Source organism: Herpailurus yagouaroundi, unplaced genomic scaffold (genome assembly GCF_014898765.1).
Source record: "Herpailurus yagouaroundi ecotype Mexico unplaced genomic scaffold, PumYag 196, whole genome shotgun sequence".
Lineage (NCBI taxonomy): Eukaryota > Metazoa > Chordata > Mammalia > Carnivora > Felidae > Herpailurus > Herpailurus yagouaroundi.
Genome location: NW_024412427.1, coordinates 10,251,231 through 10,277,968, shown reverse-complemented (window position 1 = coordinate 10,277,968; position 26,738 = coordinate 10,251,231). Strand labels below are relative to the sequence as shown.

Sequence of the window (26,738 nt, the reverse complement as noted above, 5' to 3'; positions counted from 1 at the left end):
TTAAAGGTCAGCCAGAAACCATTCCTGCTTGTTATTAGTATCCTGAATTTCCTCTAGGAACCTCCCTACTTTCTCAGCATATGTGTTTGGGAGAAGGTTTGACCTCCCAGGACTAGGAAAGCTTTCTTCTAGGTATGAACATGGGGAGATACAAGGCTGGTGCTGCCATCCTGCAGCTCCCAGGGGGAACCCTATGTGCAAATGAGCTGGCCCCAGAGGACAGCAGAACTGAGTCCAGAGGCAGAGAACCGGTCCCAGTGACATCATTTGAGCCCTGTGACAAGCTGCCAGCTAAACACTGGGAATTGCAGCTATGCAAGACACACACACACCCCACCCCCGCCCCCCGCCAAGCCCTTTTTGTTTAATCCAATAGGGTTGGGATTTCTGTTACTTGCAACCAAAAATGTTCTGGCTGATATGCCTACTCTCGGGGTTAAAGAATAAACAAGCTAATGAAGTATGTAAAGTACTTAGCTGTCACTAAGTGACCCTGCCATTATCAGGAGCAGGAGCAACAGGTGGACTACTCGGCATGACAGCTTGGTGGCCAAGGTCCTCGGCCTGAGCCCTGAGCTTCCTGCCAGGTCCCATTCTTCCTAGTGGCAGCCACCCATCCCCAGCACCTGTTACCCAAGGGCAGCTCTGTTTTCTGCCCCTTGTATTATCATGCACAGCCTATGTTCAGGTGTCAGAGTGGAGGCACAGTCAAGTTCATTCGAAGAAAGCAGTGAACTCAGTCGTGTTGGTGAGAAGGACCCCCAGAGGTTATACGGTTGGTAGGGGAAGAGTGTGCGGGGTCAATTAGGGTCGGGGGGCTGGTGGAGGGGGCGGAAGATGACCTGGCTGATCTGGCCGGGCATGGTGTAGAAGACCAGGAGAAGGAAGATGGTGACCAATGCCAGCAGCAGCAGCAGCACCAGGATGTGCCAGTACCGGCGCCAGATGAAGAAGACAAAGGTCTTCAGCGGGTTCACAAACCAGTTGAAGGAGGTTTTAGGGCGGCTGTGGGGACAGAGGTGGTGTCAGAATGACGAGGGAGCTCCTGGGCTGCCCCCACCTACCTCGGGCTCTGGCCCAGCCTCCTGTGTCGCCCCTCACTTGGGCTTCTCCAAGGGCTCAGGCTCCTTCCGCCCCTTCCCCACTGGCCGCTTCTCTGCCTCCTCCACGGTCAGCAGCTCAAACTCTGCCTCCACCTTCCCCTAGAGAAAGGAGGGAACAGAGGCTGAGCTCTTAGGTGGGCTCAGACCCCACCTCATACCCCCACCCACCCGGGGCCCTGCCCCGGCCACACCCACCGTGAGGATGTGGACGCTGCCTCCAGGGTCTGTGAACGCTAGGTCTTCCGGCCGGCCCTTCCTCTTCTTCTTCTGCCTCTTGCCAGCTCGCACCTCCCTTTGCTCCCGATCCTCATCCTCTGGCTCCCGCAGCTTCACTACGGGCCACCAGCCCCGCAGGCGGCGGCAGCGAAACAGGTTGCACCTCGGCCCTGCCCCATCACGGGCCAGGCGCACGGAGCAGAGCTCGGGGCCCCGGGCCCCCCGCACCATGTCTGGCAGCTGCAGCTCCAAGGATCCTGCGAGTGCAGAGCTCTCTGGGTTAGGTAGGAGATCAAGGTCTATCTGGGCCTGGGGTGGTGGGGAGCCACAGCAGGACTGTGCCTCAGGGCATCAGGAACTAAGACGCGGTGCGCCACAGCTGGGGGCCACACAAGCGCAGCCACACGTCAGCAGGTTGTCAGACCCTGGTGAAACGACCAAGGATGGGACCAGACTGCCAAAGTGGGGCCATGGTTTCAGAGTCCAAAGTGACCTGAGTTCAGGTCATGTCAGAAGATTGAGTCAGGGACTTTGGGTGGGAATGGAGGTCAGTAATGAGGCCAGAAAGGTTAGTGACCTAGGGTCTGAAACCCAGGACTCAGGGTTGGGTTACAATAGGGAACCAAGGGCCAGGGGCACTGGCAATGAGGACAGAAAGTAGGGCCAGGGTTTGAGGTAGGAGGGAGGCAAAGCCCTACCAAGGAAGTCGTTGGCAGAGATGCGGTCATAGTCCCAGACCTGCAGGACCAGCACGGCTGGCTGCCGGAACTCGGCCTCCTCCAGGGCGAAGGGTCCAGGCCGGCGCCGGACGCTCACCTCCCGTTCCGTGGGCAGGTAGTCGAAGCGGAACACGAAGCGCCAGTTAAAATTCCCCTCCCCAGTCAGAGAGTTGAAGTGAACATCTGTCTCCTGCTTGTCATGCTCCAGTCCCTTCACCCAGCTGGAGCCAGGAGAGAGGTACAGGCGGAAGAGTAGGCTTCAGCACTGGGACCAAACCCAGAACCCAGCTCGCCAACCCCCCCCCAACCCCTGACCACTGGGGGGGGGGGCCTCCACCAACTTCAGGTGCCAGAGAGGGCCCAGAAGACAGGGCTGTGGCTCAGCCTGAAGCCCATGCCCCTGACTGCAGTCTCACCTTGGTTCTCAGCCATTTGCCCGGCCTAGCCTACAGGCTTACCTTTTCACATAGATGTCACTTGACATCTCTCCAGTGAGTGGGTTCACATCATCCAGAACCACATCCTCTGTGTTCCAGATGATGACTCTGAGCTCATAGCTGGGGGAGGTATCAAAAGAGAGTTTTCAGACTCTTGGGGTCTTGAGAGGGGCTGCAGGAAGCACCTAGGCCATGGCCATGACATTCATTGAGCACCTCCATGTGCCCAGCTGGGTGATCAGGATGTCTGTGGTACTTACATGGGCAGTCCCAGCTATCACTGACCACCCCCACCACAGCAGATGGCACCAGGAATGGTCTATTGACCAAAGCTGGGCCAAGTTTCCCCCATAAATTTTGAATCAGGAGGCTGAAAGGTTGAGTAACGTCAAATGCCACCACATTTGGAGTTGGAGCCACCACGAGCCAGGGTGATGTGCAAGCTGAAGTTTTAGGGAACAGGGGAGAGAAAGCCAGTTTGCAGTGACAAGTGAGAGGGAGAGCTACAGAGTGGGGATGAGAGCATGCAGCCCCTGAGTGGCAGAAGGAGGGGCGGCAGCTTTCCTGATTCTACCCCAGATAGCCATGGATTTTTCTGGGTATCTGTTGTTTTCTCTTACCCAGCATCAATTTCCTCTCGTTTGCTGACGGCACCATGATTTTGTGTTGGTGAGCACCCACTACCCTCACCCCTATGCTGTCAATCTGTGTGATTCTGGTGGGGAAGACTCACCTCTACCTGGCTCCAGAGGTGGGTACATCACCTAGAACATCACCCAGGGTTAGCCAATGAGCGGATTACAGCCCCCTACCCACAAGGGTTGGTTAAGAGACCAGGATTTGACGCATGCTGATCCAATGAGAGTCAGCCCTGAGACTTCTGCTTTTACTGGCAAACAGGTGTTTGTTTTTCTGCTCAAGTAGTCCAGTTGATGAGATATAAGCCTTGTACCATTAGCAGCCATCTTGCCCCCAGACTGCAGAAGCCTCCCTGAGAGTGAACCCAAGGGAAGCAGAGCCCAGAGGTGGAAAGTGTAGATTGCTGACAATATCTGAAGTACATAGAGCCTATGCAGAACTCCACTCAGACCAGCTCCAGTTGGAAGGGGGCAGACACCCAACTCACAACGGCTTAAGAAAAGAAAGGGAACTTAATAGCTCACCTAGTTGAAAAGGCTGGCTCAGCAGCCTCTGGCTGCTTCACTGGAGGCCCAGGTTTTCAGAGAGCCCTGGTACTGGCAGTCCAAATGTGCCTGCCCCAGGGGAGGCAGGGCCAGAACTCACCTGATGGGCTGCCGAGGCTTGATGTCAACTGGGGGTGGGGCAGGCACATCGCGGGGGAAGATGTCAATCCACATGTGAAGGGATCCCTGGGAACACAGGACCAGGCTGAAGGGGTTTGCTGAGGTCCCCACCTCCCGTGATAGCCTTGTGGCCAGAGGCTGTGCCTTGCCCCAGGTGGAGAGGAGCTGGAGTCAAGAGGGCACAGTCAGGCAGATCCTGGAGGATGAGGTCGAAGGTGGGGTCTGAAGTGGGGGTTCCAGGTCTAAGGTTAGGTTAAGGATAAGGCCCTGGGAGTGGAAGGTTGGGATCAAAAGTAAGATCTGGTGTTCCCAAAGTCCAGAGCCTAGGGACCTGGGGTTGAGGTCAGATCCAGAGTGCCAGGTCTGACCCCTTGGTGGCCAGGGGTGGGGATCCTGCAGGACCAAAGTCAAGGTGGAGGTATGGAGTCCAGGATGGGGGTCTAAGACTGGAGTGGGGATGCTGGGAATCAGGATCAGGAGCCAGAATCAGAAGTGGGAGTGCAGTGCCCAGTTAAAGGTGTTGGGGAAGGTGCATCCTGAGGGCCCAGGGTCCAGGAGCAGGTGGGAGTCCTGGGATTCTGGGAACCCCGGGGGTTCTGGGGTTGGGTGCTGAGCCCTCCCTCACCTGCAGCAGCCCTGGGCTGCGGGGATGGTAGAGGGGCCGAGTTTCTACGTGCTCGGGCACCAGCTGGATCCCAAGCTCCGGCATCTCTTGCCAGCGCCGCAGCACCAGCAATGCCTGTATCTCCTCGGGGACCTCGCTTGCCACTTTGGGGCCCCCCCTACCTGCGAGGAGAGGTGTATGAGCTTGGGTCCCTCACAGGTCCCGAATCTCCCACTTTCCACTCCCACCCCTCAACAGAAGTGCAAAGCTGAGGCAGCTGCTTTGTTGGACAAAGCCCATGGTCCAGGAGGTCAAGTCCACAAGGCACAGAAAGTGGGGAGATGCTTCTCTAACAACTTTTGCCTGTAAAAATCCAGCAGTGGAAGGACAGTGGGATTGGGGGGGCTGTGACTTTGCACAGACTCTGTTTAGAGAAAGACCACCAGCCACTTATGAGGTGTGAGCTCAATTCTGCAGCTACATTTTGTCATGTGGGACCCCTATGTGGGCCACCCTATGTTCTGGAAACTTGATTAGCTATGGCTCTGAGGGGTCCACTTTGACTCTTTGGGGATCACGCTCACCAACAAAGACCATTTTCTCCCCACCATCCAAGAATCTCATCCTTAGCCAAACTCACCACCTCTGCTTGCAGAAGGAGGCAAGTTCTTTTGGGGGACACACTAGAGTGGGCACCAAGGGACCCCTGTACCTTAACAATCTTGCTCCCTATGGAGTGTCCGTCAGAGAGGGGCTGGTACCTGGGGGCAGGGTCTCAGGCGATGTCAGAAAGACTTTGCTGCCCACCTTGACAGCCCCGGCTCGGTATTCAGGGCCAGGGAGGCCACAGCGTTGGCACAGCCCCGCCAGGATCTGGGAAGGCTGGAGCGCATCACGCCAGGCATTGTACCCATCCCTGCGGGCAGAAAGGGAAAATGCTTCAGTTGGAGTCAGCATATGGACACAGGTGGGCACAGGGGCAGGGATGGGGACCCTTGAAGACATAGGATCCAGGTTCATAACTCCAGTACAAGACAGATTAGTCCTTGCTTATGGTAACCAAGAAAATCAAAGATGTATTGCCCATGCTCCAATGGAGGAGATAACTGATATTATCTCCATTTTGCAGATGAGAAAACTGAGGCTCAGAGAGATCAAATGACTTATTATAGGATACCAAATCCCAAGCCCAGGTATTGACCACTATGCTATAAGTTCCTGGTCATAGGGAGGTCCCCTTCTATGAAATCAAAGGATCTGGGGACATCAACAAGAATGTGACCTTAAATGTCTTTGGTCAGACTCAGAATGGCTCCTGAGGGTCTGTGGGACTCACGTGTCATATTGGGAGGCCAGCCCACAGTTCGCCCTGTGATGGCTATAGAATCGGTTTTCCAGATCAATGTGGGTCTCCCCGATGAGGTCGTCAGAACCCACAAGGTCGTGATCAAACACGGCCACAGTCAGCTCTGGCTCGGCAGGAAGAGAGATGCTGAGCTCCAGCACCCTGGCCAGGGGAGAGAATGGCTGAGGACACCTCTATGCCCTAGGAGATGGTCTGGTTGGGGGACAGGGGTTCCAGGGGGCTCAGCAGCCTCTGTCCATTCCCTCACCATCACCATGCCAGCTGCCTGAATGGGATGCCTTGGGCCACAGGGTCAGATGGTAAAGGTGCTCCCATTCCCAAGCCCAGGGCCCAGCCTCACTCTCCAAAGATGGGGTTCAGCTGCTTGGGGATGTAGCGCTCCTTGGTGTCCTGCCGCTCCCGGCCAGCACTCACCACCACGTAAGGGTCTGCCTTGCCATTGGGGTCCGCAGGAGCCAGGTTGGTAGCCTAGGGGGACAATGTGGGTGGGGCTGAGAGAAGTGTCACTGTCATAACCCGAGGTTACCCTTGCTGGACCAAATCTCAGGTTATGCGTAAGCAAGAAGTTACCGAGGAGGTATCTCGCACCACGAGGAATCAAATGAAAGGTTGCACAAGATGACTTTTTTCTTCTTTTAAGTTAATTATGAAATATTTAAGACATGCAAATAGGTATAATGAAAAATATAATGAGGGGCGCCTGGGTGGCTCAGTCGGTTAAGCGTCAGACTTTGGCTCAGGTCATGATCTTGCAGTCTGTGGGTTCAGGCCCTGCATCAGGCTCTGTGCTGACGGCTCGGAGCCTGGAGCCTGTTTGAGATTCTGTGTCTCCCTCTCTCTGCCCTTGTCCCACTCATGCTCTGTCTCACTCTGTCTCTCAAAAATAAATGTAAAAAAAATTTTTTTAATATAAAATGAAACAAAATATGTGGAAAGATGTATAGGACTTTGATGTTCAAATCATAACTTTCTATGTTCACTTTTATTTTTTACAATGATAAAGATATTTTAACTAATATAAAAAGAATAATACAATGAACATGTGTATGCCCAGCTTAATAAATAAAATACTACCAACAAATGGAAACTCCCTGAATCCCCTTACCTGATTTAATTTCCTTTTCATCACTGAAGTTGCCAGAACCCTTTACTTGAGGTTTATGACTCACACAAAAAAAGTAAAAATACTTTTACTACATATGCATGCATCCGGAAGCAATATATAGCACCATTTTGCATGTTTTTTAACTGTATGTATTAAACTTACTTTTCTGTTTTGGTAACTACATAATGTAGTAAATATATAACCTATGCATAAATTATTGAAGTATAATTTATATACACGAATATATTTTTAGTGTTTTTTATCCTCCAGTCTACAGTGAATGAGCATTCTGGTTGCTCCACATCTTTATAAACACTTGGTATTGTCAATCTTTTTTATTTTAGCCATTCTAGCATAGGCAAAACTGTAGCTCATCGTGGTTTTAATTTGCATTTCGCTGATAACTAGGCGTGTTGAGCATCTTTGGATGTGCTTATTCACCTTGTGTATTTTCTTTGGTGAGGTGTCTGTTCATATCTTTTGCTCCACCACTGAGTTTTTAATTTTAAATATTAGACTTTTGGGGCGCCTAGGTGGCTCAGTCGGTTGGGCGTCCGACTTCAGCTCAGGTCATGATCTCACGGTTCATGAGTTCGAGCCCTGCATCCAGCTCTGTGCTGACAGTTCAGAGCCTGGAGCCTGCTTCAGATTCTGACTCCTTCTTTCTCTGCCCCTCCCCTGCTCATTCTTTTTTTTTCTCTCTCTCTCTTTCAAAAATAAATAAAAATTAAAAGAAAAATGTGTCTGGTTTTTTTTAATTAAAAAAATTTTAAGTGTTTATGTTTTGAGGGAGAGAGAGACAGAGTACAAGTGGGGGAGGAGCAGAGAGAGGGAGACACGGAATCTGAAACAGGCTCCAGACTCTGAGCTGTCAGCACAGAGCCCGATGCGGGGCTTGAACTCATGAACAGATAGATCATGACCTGAGCTGAAGTTGGATGACCAACTGACTGAACCATCCTGGCGCCCCTCCCCCCCCAATTTTTTAAATTATACTTTTAATTTCTAAAAATTCTTGGGGCGCCTGGGTGGCTCAGGTGGTTAAGCAACCAACTTGGGCTCAGGTCATGATCTCATGGTTTGTGGGTTCGAGCTCCCACATCAGGCTCTGTGCTGACAGTTCAGAGCCTGGAGCCTGCTTCAGATTCTGTGTCTCCCTCTCTCTCTGCCCCTCCCCTGCTCATGCTCGCTCTCTCTCAAAAATAAATATTAAAAAATCTAATTTCTAAAAGTTCTATCTACTCCTTCAAATTGGCTGTTTATTTTTAATTTAATCTCTTGTTCCTTATGTATTTTAATATATTCTTTATTTCTTTAAACATTCTCTAATAGTTATTTATATTTTCTATCTGGTCATTCCAATATCACTGACCCCAGGAGTCTGAATCTGTTGTTATTTTTGCTATTCTTATTCATTGTGGCTTGTTTCTTTGTATATTGGCACTTTTTACCATGACTCATGTTTGGTTTAACTCATCCTGAGGGCCCAAATTGCACGTGCTCTCTGCCAGAGACGGCTTGCTTTTACTTTTAACAGTTTCCTGGGCAAACTACCAACCTGCAGCCACTTTATTATTATTTTTTAATGTTTATTTATTTTGAGAGAGAGAGAGAGCACACGTGCACGCACAAGTGGGGGAGGGGCAGAGAGAAAGAGAATAAATCCCAAGCAGGCTCCATGCTCAGTGCAGAGCACATGAAGTGCTCGATCTCACAACTGAAGCATCATGACCTGAGCCAAAATCAAGAGTTGGATGCCCAACCGACTGAGTCACCCAGGTGCCCCTAATTTTATTATTTTCAAAACTTCCAGTCACTCTTGAAAGCCTCTCGTTCTCCATTTGTGAAATATATTAGATGGTTGTTTTACATTTTAATATTTGAAAATTCTAACATCCAAAACCCTTAAAAGTTTCATTCTCCTTTGTGTTGTTTTTTTCTGGCATTTTTTTCTCATAGTTTTTTTTTTTTTTTTCTTTTTTTCTCTTTTAATTTGGGATTGTGAGCCCAAACTTAGCTGTCTAAATCTATGAAACCAGGGAAAACTTGGGACCATTTTAAGCCAATTTCTCAGCTTTGAGTTTTCTGGAGTGAGCAGATAATATAAATTCAAGTCTTAAATCAATGTGAGAGCAAAACTCTAATTATAAATTCTCAGGGAAGACATTGTTTTCTACTTCCCCCAGTTGGAGAAGAGGCTGAAACAGACCATTTACCTAACAAGCTTCTTTTCCAGTGAGTAGAATTCCTCTTGCCCACCTTTCACTAAGAGCAGAGCCCTCACTGGATGCTGCTTCATGCGAGGGTCTTGGCTGTGGCTCCCATCTTAGACAGGCTATTAGAACCTAAGCTTCTGGGTCCAGGTATAGACAAACCTCTCAAGAGGTTTTTCAGGGCTTCCACGTGGGATTCCTTCTGCCTCTTCATCTTAGATCCACTGGGGATTCCCTTTCTTATGAGCTTAGCATTCATTTAAGATTGTTTATCTAGCATTTCTAGATGAATTACATCAGGAAGTTATTTCCAACCATCTAGTCTGTGATACTGCGAGAAGCAGAAGATCAAGATGACTCCTACTATCGAATTATGCACTAGGATGTGCCACAAAACATTTATTTAAATTATGTCTTAGTCATAATCCTTATATTTAAACCAGATAGAAACACAGAATCTATTCCGGTGCTGAGATCGAAGTAGGCAGAGAAACCCACTCATTCCTCTTATTCCCTGAGATGCCTTTTGGGAAACTTCAGGACCCTGCTGAGTGCTGTGTGAAAACCACAGCAAGGCAAGAACCTGTGTGAAGGTTTGTTTTTTATTTTGTTTTGTTTTTTTTACCCCTCTCCCCTGTGTGAAGGTATCTGATGACAAGCCGTTGTGAAACTTGAGGTTAAGAGCTCTGCTCTTCCTGGAGTTATATTCCACGTTCTATAAACTAAGGGTTTAGAACTATGAAAAAGGAGTCAGAAGACCTAAGCTCTAAAGTCTGGTTCTACCATGTGTGAGCTTTGTAACCCTGGGGAGTCTTTTAACTTGTGCCTAAGATTTCCCACCTGAAAAATGAAGAAGGTGGACTCTAATCCCTGAGATTCCTTCCAAATCCTCAGTCTGTAGCTTTCATGTACATTACCTTCACTGGAATTGGAGGCATGCTGGGGCGACGGATGCTCACCTTTACCACATATACTCTGACCAGGAGCTTAATGGGCCGGTTCTGTGGGACCCCTCGGGAGATCTGGGGCGCAGAGAACGACACTGCCTCTGATTCAGGGTAAATAAGGAACGAGCCCTGGTTTGGGGAAGACAGAAAAGTCTCTGGGAAGAGAGTCTTCCTCCTGCCTCCCCACCTGTACTCCTTGGCCACCCTTCCTTCCCCAAACATACCTTGAACTTGCCCACAAGGTGTCCAGACCGTTCTTCCTCTGCATCTCCATCCTGGCCCCCTTGCCCTCGGTACAGGGGAAATACATTCAGCCAGTCTTCAAAGTTGTTAAACTCTTCTTCCAGGGTGCTGTTGTAGATCTGAAAGGCAAGGGCCTCAGTGATAGACCAATGTCAAGAATCCTAGCAGAATCCCCTTTCTCTGACCCCCACTCACCTTCAGGGTGGCTATTGCTTTCTTCTGGGACACAGAGCCTTTAACTTCAGCCTCACCCTGACCCTGGTCTTGGACCTCCCCATCCACAGAAATGAGGTTGACCCCATCTGGGAACAGCAGAAATGCCACAATTTGAAATACTCGTGTCACGGGAGGGAGAGAGACACACAGAGTAGGAACAAGAAAGCCAAATCTCCTACCTGACTCCCCAGGATCATCCATCTCATCCTCATCAAAGTTGGTCTGAAATCAAAGGGCAAGTCAGAGATTCCTCCCTACCTTCACCTCCTTAATCTACCCCTTTTCCAGGATAGGGAGTTGGGAAACCTTAGTCCCAGTTCAGCCATGTGAACCACTTGTATTTGGCTAGCAGTTTGGCTAGTCCTGCACTGCCCAAGACAGTAACCCCAGCTCCGTGTGTCTAGTGAGCACTTGAAATTGAAAATTGAGATGTGCCGTAAGTGTAAAATACCAAATTTTAAAGACTTAGTATAAAATAAGAATGTCAAGGGGCGCCTGGGTGGCGCAGTCGGTTGGGCGTCCGACTTCAGCCAGGTCACGATCTCGCGGTCCGTGAGTTCGAGCCCCACGTCAGGCTCTGGGCTGATGGCTCGGAGCTTGGAGCCTGTTTCCGATTCTGTGTCTCCCTCTCTCTCTGCCCCTCCCCTGTTCATGCTCTGTCTCTCTCTGTCCCAAAAATAAATAAACGTTGAAAAAAAAAATTAAAAAAAAAAAATAAGAATGTCAAATGTTCCATTGTTTTTTATAAAGGTTACTTGTTGGAATATTTTAGATATATTAGGTTAAATAAAATATATTATTAAAGTCCATTTCACCTCTTTCCTTTTACTTTTTTTTTTAATTTGTCCACTTTAAAAGTTAAAATTACATATGTAGTTCACATGATATTTCTGACAGCACAGCTGTCAGTAATTCTCAGCTTCCAGAACTATTATGAAGGTAAGAAAAGACATGCAATGAAGAGCTCTGAAAAGTTGTGGAGCTCCACATCTGATGAGATCCTTCTTGCCATTTATACCCCTGGGCCTCCAGCTGCAGTCTGGGACCCGCCTCTGCACCCACCTGCCCCTGGAGCTCCTGCAGAGAGGCATAGTACTTGGACCACCAGTCAAGCTCTTCAGGATCTGGGATGTCTTCCTCCAGCTCGGGGCCTTGGTTCAGGAGGCTTCTCAAAGGGAACTTCTTCAGAGGAGCCTGAGGAAGAGAGAACTGAGCGCCCCTCCTAACCCAGCATCACCCAGTCCCTTCTCCACCCATTTCCATACCCCATCACCTTGAGAAGCCGTCTGGGCATCCCCACTTCAGCCAAGGAGGGATCCAGAGACCTCTGTCCTGGGAAAGAGGAAATGACACCAGGAGGAGGTCAGGTGAAGTCAGACTCCATGCCCCACGGGAGGGTCCCCTGGAGCCATCTCAACCGGGGAACTGAGGGGCTTCTGTCTGGTGGCCCTTAAGGGGAAGGAAGGCCCCTTACCTTTTGGTCCCTTAGGCACTAGGTCCACTGTCTCTTCCTCTTCTCCTTCCTCCTTGGGGGGATCCTCATGAGCCCGGAGTATGAATCGCAGCATGTGGGAGACAACATGGGAACCCACAAGCACGGTGCGGCCAAAGGCCCGGCGCTCGATCACCAGGATGCTGAGTGGGGGCTGTAGGTAAGGCTGCTCAGGCAGGTCCTGGGGGTGGGGAGAGAGAAACTGGGTCTCTGAAGACCTGGGGAGGAGGGAGAGGCAGCAGCACAGGCAGACAGAACAGTGGAGCTAAAGCTGCTTTCCCAGCTCAGCTCTGCCACAGCCCCATTGTGTCATGTCTGGTAAGTCACCAAGTCTGTTTCCCTGGCCAAAAAGGGATACGATCCTGCACTCAAAAGACTGTTGTAAATATCAAAAGACATAATAGATACAAAACTACTTTGGAGCCAACAAAGTGCTATCAGAAACATGTGGTGGTGGTGGTTGTTATTACATGAAGGATTACATGCTCAGTTTGCTAATGTAGATTTAAAGCCATAGCAATATGTATGCCCTTTAATATGGGAATTCTATATCTATCAATGGATCCTAAGGGGGAGGGAAAAATTAAAATACTATATTGTTGGGTTTATTTTATACATATGTGACAATTATCACACAAAGGAGGGAAGAAGGAATGGCCCTATGAGAAAAATTTTACTGTAATTGAATTAGTATTAATCTGAAGTAGATTGTGAAAAATCAGCACACATACTGCGATCCCTAGAGCAACTACTAAGCAAAGATCAACAAAGGAATTAAAGTAGTACACTAATAAATATCTATTTAATACAAAAGAAAGCGGTAACGGAGGAACAAAAAAATATATGAGACATATAGAAAACAAATACCAGGGGGGCCTAGGCGGCTCAGTCAGTTGAAAGTCTGACTCCTGGTTTAGGCTCAGGTCATGATCTCACAGTTTGTAGGATCGAGCCCCACTGTCAGGCTCTGCGCTGGCTGGCATGGAGTCTACTTGGGATTCTCTTTCTCCCTCTCTCTCTCTGCCCCTCCCCTGCTTGTGGAGTTATTTTTAGAGAGTGTATCGTAAGCCCTGGGAAAGTAAATGGGGTAATTGCTGAAATGTCAGCAATGTTCTGGTCTCAAGGCTGTCGAATGCGATAGCACTACAAGATCCAGAGCCCCACGATCTCCCAGGAGCCAGTTAGGAAACAGACCCACTGCAATTGCCTAGCAGTCCTTGAAACTGCACATCTTCTCTGCATGCTTTCACGTAAACACCAGATGTGTCTTTGGTCTATGTGTGGAGGCTCTTTGTGTTTTCCTCCCATGCTTTGACATTCTTTGATGTTTATATCTGGCGAACATGAAATAAAGACCAAGTGCAGTTTGCTGCTGTTTCACTGGCAGAGGCAGCCCTGCATGTCTGCTCCGTCTAAGAGTCTGAGAACTTTTTATTCAGTGTGTGGCTACACCTGCAAGTGCTCTGTATCTCTCTCTCTCAATATAAATAAACATTAAAAAAAAGAAAAAAGAAAAAGAAAACAAATAGCAAAATGGCAGATGTAAATCCCAACCATGTCAATAATAACATCAAATGTGACTTTGATTTGTAAAACAAAGACAAAAGAAATGCAGAAAAAAATTAAATTTCCTTTGCCTTGGCAAAGTGCTTAAGACAGGCAGGGTGACCTTTCTTCAGGAACTCAACTGCCTCTATTGCTAAAGGCAAAAGGCAACCTTAGCTTGACATTAGCCTTACCTGTAAAAATCCCTTTGGAAACTTCCTTTATTCTACCCCACCCCTAAAGATACATGTTAGCAGTCATCCTCCAAGCAAATGGCCATCTGATATCATGACTAAGGTTTTACCAGCAGTAGTAAGTGACCTTATCCTAACAGCAGCTAGCCCCTCAAGGTCCTGGAAACTTGGCTTCCAAATTCCTCAGAGATTTACACTATTCCTAACCCTCTTCCAACCTGAAGGTATATAATCAGTCACTCCTCACAACCCCAGTGCAGCCCTTTCTGCCCACAATTCCTGTCCCTGTGCTTTAATAAAACCACCTGTTTTGCACCAAAGATGTCTCAAGAATTCTTTCTTAACCGTTAGCTCCCGGACCCCAACACTTCACATTGACTTTATTAAACACTTTAAGCAAAAGGCAGAGATTGCCAATGGATTTTTTTTTTTTTAATATGCAACTACGTGCTAAAAGATACTCTTTAAAAAGACACATATGGGGGCGCCTGGGTGGCTCAGTCGGTTGAGCATCCGACTTCAGCTCAGGTCACGATCTCACGGTCCGTGAGTTCGAGCCCCGCGTCGGGCTCTGGGCTGATGGCTCAGAGCCTGGAGCCTGCTTCAGATTCTGTGTCTCCCTCTCTCTCTGCCCCTCCCCCGTTCATGCTGTGTCTCTCTCTGTCTCAAAAATAAATAAACGTAAAAAAAAAAAAAATTAAAAAAAAAAAAAGACACATATGGGTTGAGAGGAAAAGGATGGGGAAAGATACATCATGCATCCAGTAATCATAGAGAGCTGGAATGGCTTTACTATCAGACAAAATGGACTTTAAGACACAAAATTTTACTAGAGGCAAAGGCGGACATTTTGTGATGATAAACAGATCAACTCGTAGGAAGCTATAACAATTGTAAACATATATGTACCTAACAACAGAACCTCAAAATACAAGTAGACTGCGACAAAATTGAAGGAAAAAAAAAACGATTCAACAATAATAGCTGGAGACTTCAGTATCATATTCTCAATAATGGATGGAACAACTAGTTAGAAAATCACCAAGAAGGCTTTTTTTTTCATTGTTTATTTATTTATTTTGAGAGAGAGAGAGAGAGAGAGATTGGGAGAGGGAATGAAGCCCAAGCAGGTCCCATGTTGTCAGCATGGAGTCTGACTCGCTCAGTGTCACTAACCATGAGATCATGACCTTGAGTCAAAATCAAGACCCAATGCCCAACTGACTGAACCACTCAGGCACTTCAAGAAGGCTTTTTTTTTTTTTTAATTTTTTTAAGTGTTTGTTTATTTTTGAGAGAGAGAGAGTGTGAGCAGGGGAGGGGCAGAGAGAGGGAGCCACAGAATCTGAAGTAGGCTTCAGGCTCTCAGCTGTCAGCACAGAGCCTGATGTGGGGTTCAAACCCACGAACTGTGAGATCATGACCTGAACTGAAGTCAGATGCTCAACTGACTGAGCCACACAGGCGCCCCTAAAGAAGGCTTTTTTTAAGAAGGCTTGCATAACACTATTAACCCAGCCTGACCTAACTGACATCTATAGGTCACTCTACCTAAACAACAGAAGAATACTTAGTCATTCTTTTCAAGTGCACAATGGAGAGAGGTGGAGACAGGGATAGGATTTCCTCAATTTGCACTGTGAAATAAGAAATGAAAGGAAACACTCCCTAGAAGTTCAATGAGCAAACTGCTTCCAGCTTCACCATCTTATAGCACAATGAAGTTTCCAAACTGAAAACTCCTGCAGGTGAAACAGAGTCAAGAATGTGTTAGGGTTTTTGTTGTTTTTGTTTTTTGTTTGTTTGTTCTTGTGGGGTTTTACCCCCTTGCAGTCTGGAACCACTACGCTTTGTCCTGGTCTCCCCCTCACATAGGCACAGCACTTTTCAGTTTACAAAGCCCTTTCACCAAGATCCTTTCTCTCACTGGCTCCCTATAGCACTCCTGCAAGAAGCATTTGATGTATTTCCTTCAATCTTCAACATTTCTTCAAATCAGAAATAGGTTTTTATTTTATACAAACAAATAGGGACGCCTGGGTGGCTCAATCAGTTAAGTGTCTGACTCTGGGTTTCAGCTCAGGTCATGATCTCATGGTTCATGAGTTTGAGCCCTGCATCATCAGGCTCTGCACTGTCAGCACCGAGCCTGCTTGAGATTCTCTCTCTCTTTCTCCTCTGCCTCTCCCCCACTGTGCTAGCACTCTCTCTCTCTCAAAATAAATAAATAAGCTTTAAAAACATCATTAAACTGGGGCGCCTGGGTGGCGCAGTCGGTTAAGCGTCCGACTTCAGCCAGGTCACGATCTCGCGGTCCGTGAGTTCGAGCCCCGCGTCAGGCTCTGGGCTGATGGCTCACAGCCTGGAGCCTGTTTCCGATTCTGTGTCTCCCTCTCTCTCTGCCCCTCCCCCGTTCATGCTCTGTCTCTCTCTGTCCCAAAAATAAATAAAAAACGTTGAAAAAAAAATTAAAAAAAAAAAAAAACATCATTAAACAAACAAAACACTAAAGCTCAACTAAGACAAGTGATTTGACAAGCTCCTAAGTGGCACTGCCAGAATTTGAATCCAAAGTCCATACTACAGAAATTACAAATTATACAAAGAATGCATTTCTTTGCCCCTGGTGTCTCAGACACTAGATAGATTCTTTGTGACCTATATTGCATGACACTTACCTAAGCCACTCATTCAACAGAGCCAAGAGAGTACCACCAGTTCATGGATTAATCCAGAGATCAGCAAACTATAACCTGTAAGCCAAATCTGGCCCACTGCCTGTTTTTATAAATAAAGTTCTATTGGAACACAGTCATACTTATTCATTTACTTGCTGTTTATGTCTGTTTTCATGCTACTATTACAGAGTTGAGTAATTGCAACTGAAACTGTTTGGCCCACAAAGCCTAAAATATTTACTATCTGTCTTTTTATAGAAAATCTGCTCCAGACTTCAAGCTGTATTACAAAGCTGTAATCATCAAGACAGTATGGTACTGGCACAAAAACAGACACATAGGGGTACCTGGGTGGCTCAGTCAGTTGAGCGTTCGGCTTCAGCTCAGGTCGTTATCTCGTGGTTCTTGGGTTTAAGCTCTACATCGGGCTCTGTGCTGACAGCTTAGAGCCTGGAGCCTGCTTTGGATTCTGTGTCTCCCTCCCTCTCTGCCCCTCCTCTGCTTGTGCTCTGACTCACACTCTCTCTCTCAAAAAATAAACATTAAAAAAATTTTTTATTTAAAAAAAAAGACACATAGATCAATAGAACAGAATAGAGAACCAGAAATGGACCCATAAATATACGGCCAACTAATCTTTGACAAAGCAGGAAAGAATGCAATGGAAAAAAGACAGTCTCTTCAGCAAATGGTGTTGGGAAACCTGGACAACAACATGCAGAAGAATGAACCTGGACCACTTGCTTATACCATACACAAAAATAAACTCAAAATGGATGAAAAACCTAAATGTAAGACAAGAAGCCATCAAAATCCTAGAGGAGAAAACAGTCAACAACCTCTGTGACCTGGGCTGCAGCAACTTCTTACTTGACATGTCTCCAGAGGCAAGGGAAACAAAAGCAAAAATGAACTATAGGGACCTCATCAAAATAAAAACCTTCTGCACAGCGAAGGAAACAATCAGCAAAACTAAAAGGCAACTGACAGAATGGGAGAAGATATTTGCAAATGACATATCAGATAAAGGGTTATATCTTTATAAAGAACTGATCAAACTCAACACCCAAAAAACAAATAATCCAGTGAAGAAACAGGCAGAAGACATGAATAGATACTTTTCCAAAGAAGACATCCAGATGGCTAACAGACACATGAAAAAATACTCAACATCACTCATCATCAGGGAAATACAAATCCAAACCACAATGAGATACCACCTCATACCTGTCAGAATGGCAACATTAACAGCTCAGGCAACAACAGATGTTGACAAGGCTGCAGAGAAAGAGGAACCCTTTTGCACTGCTGGTGGGAATGCAAACTGGTACAGCCATTCTGGAAAATAGTATGGAGGTTCCTCAAAAAGTTAAAAATAGAACTACCCTACGACCCAGCAACTGCACTACTAAGTATTTATCCAAAGGATACAGAAGAGCTGATTCAAAGGGGCACATGCACCCCAATGTTTATAGTAGCACTATCAACAACAAAGTATGGAAAGAGCCCAAATGTCCATCGAATAATGAATGAATAAAGATGAATGGCGCCTGGGTGGCTCAGTTGGTTAAGTGTCCGACTTTGGCTCAGGTCATGATCTCACAGTTCATGAGTTTGAGCCCTGCATCAGGCTCTGGGCTGACAGCTTGGAGTCCGGAGCCTGCTTCGGATTCTGTGTCTTCCTCTCTCTTTCTGCCTCTCTCCCACTCATGTTCTGTCTCTCTCTCTCTCTCTCTCTCTCTCTCTCTCAAAAATAAGCATTAAAAAAGAAGAAGAAGAAGATGTGGTATACATATACAATGGAGTATTACTTGGAAATCAAAAAGAATGCAATCTTGCCATTTGCAACAACATGGATGGAACTAGAGTATATTACTCTAGCAATAAGTGAAATAAGTCAGTCAGAGAGAGACAAATATGATTTCAGTCTTATGTGGAATTTAAGATATAAAATAGATGGACATAAGGGAAGGGAAGCAAAAACAGTATAAAAACAGGAAGGGAGACAAACCATAAGAGACTTAAATACAGAGAGCGAACTGAGGGCTGCTGGAGGGGTTTGGGGTGGGGGGATGGGCTAAATGGGCAAGGGACATTAAGGAGGACATTTGTTGGGATGAGCACTGGGTGTTATATGTAATGATGAATCACTAAATTCTATTCCTGAAGTTATCATTATACTATATGTTAACTAATTTGGATGTAAATTAAAAATAATAATAATATTAATTTAAAAATAAATTTAAAAATATTTGCTGATCCCTTGATTAACCTAAGATGACTGGCTAGGAATTCACCATCCCACTGCCCTTTCACTTGTTAACCCAGCATTTCTTGCTCCCAGCTCATGTCCTCACCACTGTCAGATGCCTGACAAGCTCAGTGAAATTGGGGTTCTCACGGTAACTGGCCAGGACCTCCGACTCCACACGTCGCCCAGCCACCTCCAGCACAACCTGGGGCTGCTCCACTTCAAACAGATGCACACGGCCGAGACCCCTCAGACCCCAGAACAGCACCTGGGGTCAGGAAGTGAGAAATTCAGGGGCCTGCACTTGACAGAAGGCACCCAGGTGTGTGTGTGTGTGTGTGTGTGTGTGTGTGTGTGTGTGTGTGTGTGGTGGGGGTGGGAGGGATGTGTGACTGACGATACCTCAACACGGAACTCCCTGAGTACTGGACGCACGTTAGGTGGCAGGGACAGGCGCCCGGAGAGGGGCTCGGCCAGTGGTGTCAGATCCTGGGGCTCTACATCACTGGGCACTGAGGGCTGCAGGGGGCAAGAGATCAGAGGTCAAGGAGGAATCAGGCCAAAGGAGGGAAATGTGGGCTTGGGGAAGGGATATTGAGAACTGCCAGTGAAATATAAATCCAGAGGAACTAAAAAGGCTGGATGGGCAGGAGGGGCATATCTCAGGAAGCAGTCATGCACAGGAAGGTGGGTGTCTGAGGCATGAGGATCAAGCTGCAGCCTAGGGTCTGTCTCTAGGGTGGAAGGCCTGGCAAAAGGAACCCACGATATGTGTACTTCTAATGTTCCCTGAAGTTGGGAAGTCCAATGAGGTGACTGCAAGACAGATCTGCAGCCTGCATTTTCTGGGGGTAAAATACTTGGAGGGGTAATCCCAGGACATGCCCATATTCCATATTCTCTGGAGGCAGACAACCTGATAGAATATAAGAGTCCACAGCCTGTGCCGGCTAGGCCAGGGTATTCTGACCTCAAACCGGCCACTGTAGTCCAGTTCAATGAGTTCAAAGGTGGCAATGAGCTCTCCAGCTGCCCGGGGCCCCTTTCTTAGGGGGAAGAACTGTAGCTCAGGGCGTTGGTAAGGGTCCTCTGTCAGCTTCACCCTCGGGGTGGCCAGTGCCCTTCCCAGGAACACAGGGGGGCCCTGCAGAGAGCAGGGCAGTTAAGACAAAACTAGAAGATGCTCCAGAGCCAGGGGAAGGGAGCATCAAGATGAGAAGTGGGGGGCACTCGGGGGTGGGAACACAGATGGGGCCCAGGCCACACTCACAAACTTATTGTGGTCAAAGACATTGACGACCACTAATGGAGGCTCCTCCTGCAGATGCTCCCTCCTCCCATCTACAATCAGCTGATCAAACACCAAGAGCTCATCCCACAGGGGACTCAGCGTCTGCTCCAGGACCTTGGGGGCCATGCAGAGAGGGAGTCAAAGGCAGGCATCAAAGGAATCTCCAACATACATCCCACATGAGCACTCTTGCCCTGAAGTGATACTTTAAGCAGCTGTTTATCACAAAAGGAGGGAGAGTGTGGTGAAGATGAAACAGCCCGCCAGAGTGGGGTTGGAGCCTGGTCCCCCTAACTGTAAACTGCCACCCTTGGGGCTAACCCTACAGTCAACCCCTCAAAACAATTCCTCATCCGGAAGGCCCTCTAGTTCTACGCCACCCTCTAAACCAGGGCGGCTCAATCCAGTATCCTGTCCTGAAAATCCAGAGCAGGAAAAGAGACTTAGGGCCTGAGGAAAAGCTCAGCCCTCACCCCACTCTGTCTCCCAGAGCCCCCCGCTTCCCACAACATCTCAGTGCAGCCCTCACCCGTGTGGTCTGGCACTGGGTAGAGATGAGGACTCGAGCAAATGGGTCCGAAAGCCCACTGTCATCTGCTGCCAACACCCCTCGGGCCTGGTACAAGTGGGCCCGGAGCTGGAAGTAGCTGAAGTCTGCGGTGGGGGCAAGAAAGAGATGTTTGTTCAGGGGACCACCGGAGTCCCTGACCCCAGACCCCTCCAAACCCCCAGCTGAGCATCTAGCCCCACACGTGAGGCAAGTGTTGAGCTGTACTCACCATCCCGGCACAGGTGGTGGGGCAGCCCCGCAGAGGGCTCGGGCAGCAGGTCCTGGGGGAGCTCTGAGGTGCAGGCCTTGGCTTGTTTGCCCAGCCCTAGCCACAGGAAGAGCTCCAGCTTGGCACAGACTTCGCCTGGAGCTGCCCCAGGTGCCTATTGCAGGGAGGTGGCATGTTAGGGCCCACCTCTTACCACCCCCCTAGACCTGTCCCTGCACCCCCAGGGTGTGCCCATACTCTCTGTATCACTAGACCACTTCCCAGTGCCGAAGCCAAAGAGTACTCCCTGTACCCTATCCCTACACCCACTCCATGCCATCTATCCAGTACCCATTACCCTGAACACTCCCATAACCTAGTCCTCTGGCCCCAACACCGTCACTTCCTGTACCAAACTCCATTCCCCCAAAATGCACTCTAAGCTCTTCACTGCCACACCCCACGCTTACCCCCTCTGTCCTCTGAGCCCCAACCCATTTAGATGCCCTGTTCCCTACCCCAACAGTCACTGCTTCTTAGCACTAGGGACCTTTGCTGGCATCTATTCCAGGGACACCTTGATTAGAAGCATTTTGCCCCCAAACCAGCTGTACTTATAAGGAACAGACTCATCACTCTCCCATTCTGGTCACCTGATGGTCTATCAGAGCCTGGTCAGCAAAAGGGCCAGTGCAGGCCCAGAGCTGACAAAACTTGGTGTTTTTCTCACATCAAAGTGGACCTAGGTAAAGGTACAATCTCCTTTTGGTTTTTAGGATAATTGAAAAGAGTTCACATATAATTTTAAAAAGAATAATAATCTTTAAGTAAATATTAAATGTAAAAAATTTAAAAATTAAAATAAGACATTTTATAACTTAAAATTTTTTTAATTGAAAAAAAAAGTTTTAAATAAGAAAATTTTAAGTTTTTTTAAATACAACAAAGAGTTTGGGGACACCCTGATGGGAACCACAGCCTTCCACCTCATGCCCCCTGCCCCCACCCTAGGAGCCTCACCCCACTCCAGTCTCCAGCAACCCACACCCCTCACCGAGAGCAGCAGACTCTGGATCTTCCCGCAGTCCCGGCCTCGCTCCTCCTCGACCACAGAGAACAGCACATCCTGGGCAGGGATCCGGGCCCAGGCCACTCGGCGCCGCCCACTGAGCATCCAGACTAGCACATCTGGGAGGGGTGGCTGGGGCTGCGGGCAGAGAACTGGGTCATGGATGGAGCTGAGACCACCTGTGCTGCAGCTTCCACTGGTCGGATGGACAAAGCATCCATCTTAGCCCTGACACATACCCTTAAACCCCAGATCCATAGAGCCACCTGCCTCCTAGACATATCTCTCTTGGATGCCCCACAGGCAACCTCAAAGTCCAACCTGACTTATTTTTTTTTTCCTGTTTTTTTTTTTAATTGTGGTAAAATACACATTGCATAAAACTTACCTCTGCAACCATTTTTAAGTGTACAGTTCAGTAGTACATTGCTGTGCATCAACCAGTGTTGTGCAACCATCACCACCAGGGTGTGCAGGGTAGGGAAATAGGTGGCCAGGTGTTACCTCCTGGGCCAGGAAGCGCAGTTTGGCCAAGAGCTTCTTGGACAAGGCCACCTTCTCTTGCACGTTGCCCTGTCTCAGACCCCGTAGAAGCCGCAGTCCTTGCTTTGCCAACAGGTTCTGGAAGGGCAGGAAGAAACATGAGTGAAGGGCCCCAGCTAGGTGCCCCTGATCCCCCTTCCCCAGACCGTACCAGGCTGTGCATGAGCAGTTTCCTTCGGCATCGATCCAGGGCATTGGGCCGGGTCATTGTCCTGCGCTCAGCGCCATGGCAAAACTGTCTGCAGTGAGCAGGAGCGGGCATGGCAGGTGGGAGTCACAGGAGGGAACGCTGACCCCTAGGGGGCCACCTCCCTCAGAGCAGGCCTCCCACCACCTCCCAGACTCCCTCACAGCTCCTGTCAGTCATGTTCTCAAAGACGTCCCTTTCCTAAGCCAAGGATGGCTTCTGTACATGGACCACTCCCAACTTCATAGAGGCCAGCCTCACTTTGGAGCCCCAGAAGGCACTACTATGTAACTATCTACTGCCCTGGCTACTCAAAGCTGGCCCAGGACCAACAGCAGTGGTATCACCTAGTTAGAAATGCAGAATCTCCGCCCTGCCCCAGACCTGCTGCTAGAATCTGCATGCTGGTTCTGGGGGATTCCAATGAACACTAAAGGCTCAGATGGGCTTTATAGTCCCAACATTAACTAATGGTAGCTCAAACAGTACATGCCCAAACCAAGTGCATAATTTCTAATTACCGCCCCCACACACACCTCTCCCCTGCCAAAATCTGTTTTACTTTAAAACTTCAGAGACATCCTTCACTACTCTTTCTTTCCTTCCTATTCCACATCAATCCACCAGCATATTGTTCAGGCTCCATCTTCAAAATATGTTTAGCATCTGACCACTTTTCTCCTTTTCCAGGACCATCCTAGTCCAAGCCTAGAACTATTGCAGCAGCTTCCTAGCTGGTCTTACTATGCTCCCTTCCTACTCTCCCCATGAATATTCTCAATATGGCATCCAGAGAGATATTTTCAATGCTTTTCCAGACCATTTCACTCCTCTCCAGAGGTTTCTCATCTCAAACAACAGCATTTTTATTTATTTTTTTTTTAATTTTTTTTTCAACGTTTATTTATTTTTGGGACAGAGAGAGACAGAGCATGAACAGGGGAGGGGCAGAGAGAGAGGGAGACACAGAATCGGAAACAGGCTCCAGGCTCTGAGCCATCAGCCCAGAGCCTGACGCGGGGCTCGAACTCACGGACCGCGAGATCGTGACCTGGCTGAAGTCGGACGCTTAACCGACTGCGCCACCCAGGCGCCCCTCAAACAACAGCATTTTTAAGAAAGCCCTACATAATCAGGCTCCCTTTATCTCCCCCATCCTCATCAAACATTCCTCTCCCCTCGTGCACAATCCAACCATCACATCACACTGGCCTTTCTGCTCCTCCGTGAATACATCCAGCCCATCACCACCTCGAGGCCTTTGTATTAGCTGCTCCCTCTGCTAGAATGTTCGGTCCCTAGATCTTCGCATGGCTCACTTCCCTTCTTCATTCAGGTCTCTACTCAAATGTTACCTCCTCTCAGATCTTCCCTGGTCATCCCTTCTAAACAGCCCCTGCCACTTTCTCCATTCTCATATTCTGCTTTATCTGTGTCTCAAAATAAAAAGTAATAGAAAGTCCCTAAGGCAGGGACTTCATTTTGATTACCACTTGTACCCCCAGGCCCTGGCACCTAATCGATGCTGAAAAAATATTTTCTGGGTAAATTAAAATGATTTTTGAGACATAATATTTTGGGCCCTTTATGACCTATGGTTATTTCTTAAGTTTTTATTATGGAAATTTTCAAAAAGATAGAAAATAAATGACTCCAAGGATTTTTCATCCAATACTGCTTCCAGAGGTTACACTTTTGGCTTAGTAATTGCTCTTTGCTCCAAGGCTTCTATGGGTAGAAATAACCAACATAAAATAAAACTGAATCAAATCTTCTTGATAAGATTTAGGTCCACAAGATGAGATTTAGGGAAATTGGATCTGGTAGAATAATAGCCAAAAAAGAAAACCATACTGGCCAAAACTATACATAGCAAAATATGACACAGACAAATCTTCCATTGAAATTTCCCTGCCAAAGGATAATTTCAGTCATAAAATCATTTCAGTAAAGTGAAAAGAAAAACAGTTTAATGGCACTATATAGAAAGTCAAACAAGGAATTAAACTGGATTAAGGGTGGTAGCTCTTGTGGAACAAATGTAGAGAACGTAGACAGAGAAAAGGGCTTTAGAATAAAGCACTGGAACATAATCACATGAACCTTTAGAATATGTAGAGGTCAAGAAGAGACAAGGAGCAAGTGAAAGAGAAAGAACAGCAAGGGAAGCAGAAGGAAAACCAGGGGCATAGAAGTCAACAGCAGAGTCTTTCAAGAAGGAGTGTGGGGTCAAGTGCATCTGCTCACACGGAGAGGCTGAAATATGGGGACAGAAAAGTGACCACCTACAAGCAGTCCCTTGCCTGAGTCCTCCTCTCATCCGACCTCCACATGCTGGAGCTCTCCAGATCCTCGGTTTCTCTCTCTCTTTTTTTAATATATATATTTTTAACGTTTATTTATTTTTGATAGATAGGGAAACAGAAAACGAGCAGGGGAGGGGCAGAGAGAGAAGGAGACACAGAATCCGAAACAGGCTCCAGGCTCTGAGCTGTCAGCACAGAGCCGAACACAGGGCTGGAACCCATGAACCATGAAATCATGACCTGAGCCAAAGTTGGATGCTTAACCGACTGAGCCACTCAGGCTCCCCTCAGTTTCTCTTTTCTCTGCTTCCTAGACAGTCATATCCAGCTCCATCTATGTATTTACAGCTCCCAGTTTTTCATTTCCAGCCTAGAAATCTCCCCAGACCTCAACTCATACAGCTAACAGCCTAACAGACACATCTGCTTATAAGTCTAATAGAAATCTCAAAGTTAACATACCCCAAAATGAGCTTCTGATATTCCCTTCGCTGCCATCAGACCTCCTCCTTCTCTTGCTTTCTATAGCTCAGTAAATAGCACCATCTACACAGTTGTGCAAGCCAAGATCTTGAGGGTCATTCATGACTCCTTCTTGTACATTTTTCCTCATTCCCTATACCTTCTATTCACAAGACCTGAGTTGTCACCTTCAAAGTCCAAATTGCTCTTGAATCCATTCATGTCATTCTATGTCCACTGCAACCACCCTAAATTAGATTCATCAATATTGGTCACCTGGATTATTACAATGTCCTATTTAGTAATCTCTTTGCTTCCTCTCTTATATCATCCCTTCCCCACTGACCTTTTTAAAGGATAAGTCAGAGCACATCCCTTCCCTTCTCCTTCAAAACCTTCAGTGGCTCTTCAAGTAAATCAGAGAAGAAGCCACAGACAGTCATTACAATGGCGATTGAGGTTTCCACATGCCTCTCCCCACCATTATCTTCCTTTCCCCACACACACTGCAGCCTCATCTACTCTCCTCACTGTGCTAGAGTCACACTGGTTCCCTTCCTCCTCCTCAAACACACCAGGCATATTTCACCACAGTGCCTTTGCACATTCTATCCCTTCTGTCTGGAACACCCTTACAGATACAGCTTGCTCCTTCAACTTCTTCATATCAACTTCATAGTGGCCCCTCTTTGCCACCCTTTCTAAAATTGCAACACCTCTCTCTAATATTTCCTAGCTTTATTTTCTCCCTAACACTATCCTTATCATAATTCTTATATTTCTTCCTTATTATGTTTATTACTTATTTCTATCCAACCTCCACACTATCCCCCACCAGAATATAAGTTTCAGGAATTTTTGTGGGCAAGAATGCTTTTTCACTGGGCACCCGGGGGCTCAGTCAATTAAGCATCTGGCTCTTGGTTTCAGATAAGGTCATGATCTCACAGTTTGTTATTTGAGCCCTGCATTGGGCTCTGTGCTGACAGCGTGGAGCCTGCTTGGGATTCTCTCTCCCCCACTTTCTCTGCTCCTCCTTTGCTTGCTCTGTCTCTGTCAAAATAAATAAATAAACTTAAAAAAAAAGAATGCTTTTTCACTGTTATTTCTGCACCTAAAACAGTGTCTGGCATAGTAAGTGCCATAAATATTATTGAATAAATGGATTAATAACTCTTTTGAGAAGAGGATCAGAAAAACACTTATGGGGTGCCTGGGTGACTCGGTTAAGCGCCCAAGTCTTGGTTTCGGCTCAGGTCATGATCTCACAGTTTGTGGGATCAAGCCCTGCGTGGGGCTCTGTGCTGACAGCATGGAGCCTACTTGGAATTCTCTCTCTCTCCCTTTCTCTCTGCCCCTCCCCAGAGCACTTGCATGATCTCTTGCTCTCTCTCTCTCTCTCAGAATAAATAAATAAACATGAAAGAAAGAAGGAAAGAAAGAGAAAGAAAGAAAGAAAGAAAGAAAGAAAGAAAGAAAGAAAGAAAGA

The 26,738-nt window shown here is 47.5% G+C and overlaps 1 protein-coding gene across 1 annotated transcript in view; it reads right to left on the bottom strand.

Annotated features, from left to right (window-relative positions):
• Positions 1 to 683: 683 nt before the first annotated feature.
• The window catches only part of LOC121012265 (fer-1-like protein 4), a 35,091-nt gene continuing 9,036 nt past the window's right edge, over positions 684 to 26,738 (bottom strand). Inside the window, exons 20-45 of the mRNA XM_040447226.1 lie at positions 22,446 to 22,533; positions 22,256 to 22,372; positions 21,737 to 21,889; positions 20,704 to 20,857; positions 20,454 to 20,578; positions 19,904 to 20,038; positions 19,604 to 19,777; positions 19,036 to 19,152; positions 18,740 to 18,901; positions 11,948 to 12,146; positions 11,747 to 11,805; positions 11,536 to 11,667; positions 10,653 to 10,695; positions 10,453 to 10,559; positions 10,239 to 10,376; positions 10,027 to 10,143; positions 6,090 to 6,217; positions 5,720 to 5,890; positions 5,145 to 5,299; positions 4,405 to 4,565; positions 3,760 to 3,845; positions 2,497 to 2,595; positions 2,018 to 2,259; positions 1,299 to 1,576; positions 1,102 to 1,202; positions 684 to 1,005 (exon numbers count right to left, since the gene is read on the bottom strand). Coding sequence (XP_040303160.1) covers positions 801 to 1,005; positions 1,102 to 1,202; positions 1,299 to 1,576; positions 2,018 to 2,259; positions 2,497 to 2,595; positions 3,760 to 3,845; positions 4,405 to 4,565; positions 5,145 to 5,299; positions 5,720 to 5,890; positions 6,090 to 6,217; positions 10,027 to 10,143; positions 10,239 to 10,376; positions 10,453 to 10,559; positions 10,653 to 10,695; positions 11,536 to 11,667; positions 11,747 to 11,805; positions 11,948 to 12,146; positions 18,740 to 18,901; positions 19,036 to 19,152; positions 19,604 to 19,777; positions 19,904 to 20,038; positions 20,454 to 20,578; positions 20,704 to 20,857; positions 21,737 to 21,889; positions 22,256 to 22,372; positions 22,446 to 22,533 — 3,646 coding nt within the window. The 3' untranslated portion in view covers positions 684 to 800. The remainder of the gene's footprint in view (positions 1,006 to 1,101; positions 1,203 to 1,298; positions 1,577 to 2,017; positions 2,260 to 2,496; positions 2,596 to 3,759; positions 3,846 to 4,404; positions 4,566 to 5,144; positions 5,300 to 5,719; positions 5,891 to 6,089; positions 6,218 to 10,026; positions 10,144 to 10,238; positions 10,377 to 10,452; positions 10,560 to 10,652; positions 10,696 to 11,535; positions 11,668 to 11,746; positions 11,806 to 11,947; positions 12,147 to 18,739; positions 18,902 to 19,035; positions 19,153 to 19,603; positions 19,778 to 19,903; positions 20,039 to 20,453; positions 20,579 to 20,703; positions 20,858 to 21,736; positions 21,890 to 22,255; positions 22,373 to 22,445; positions 22,534 to 26,738) is intronic.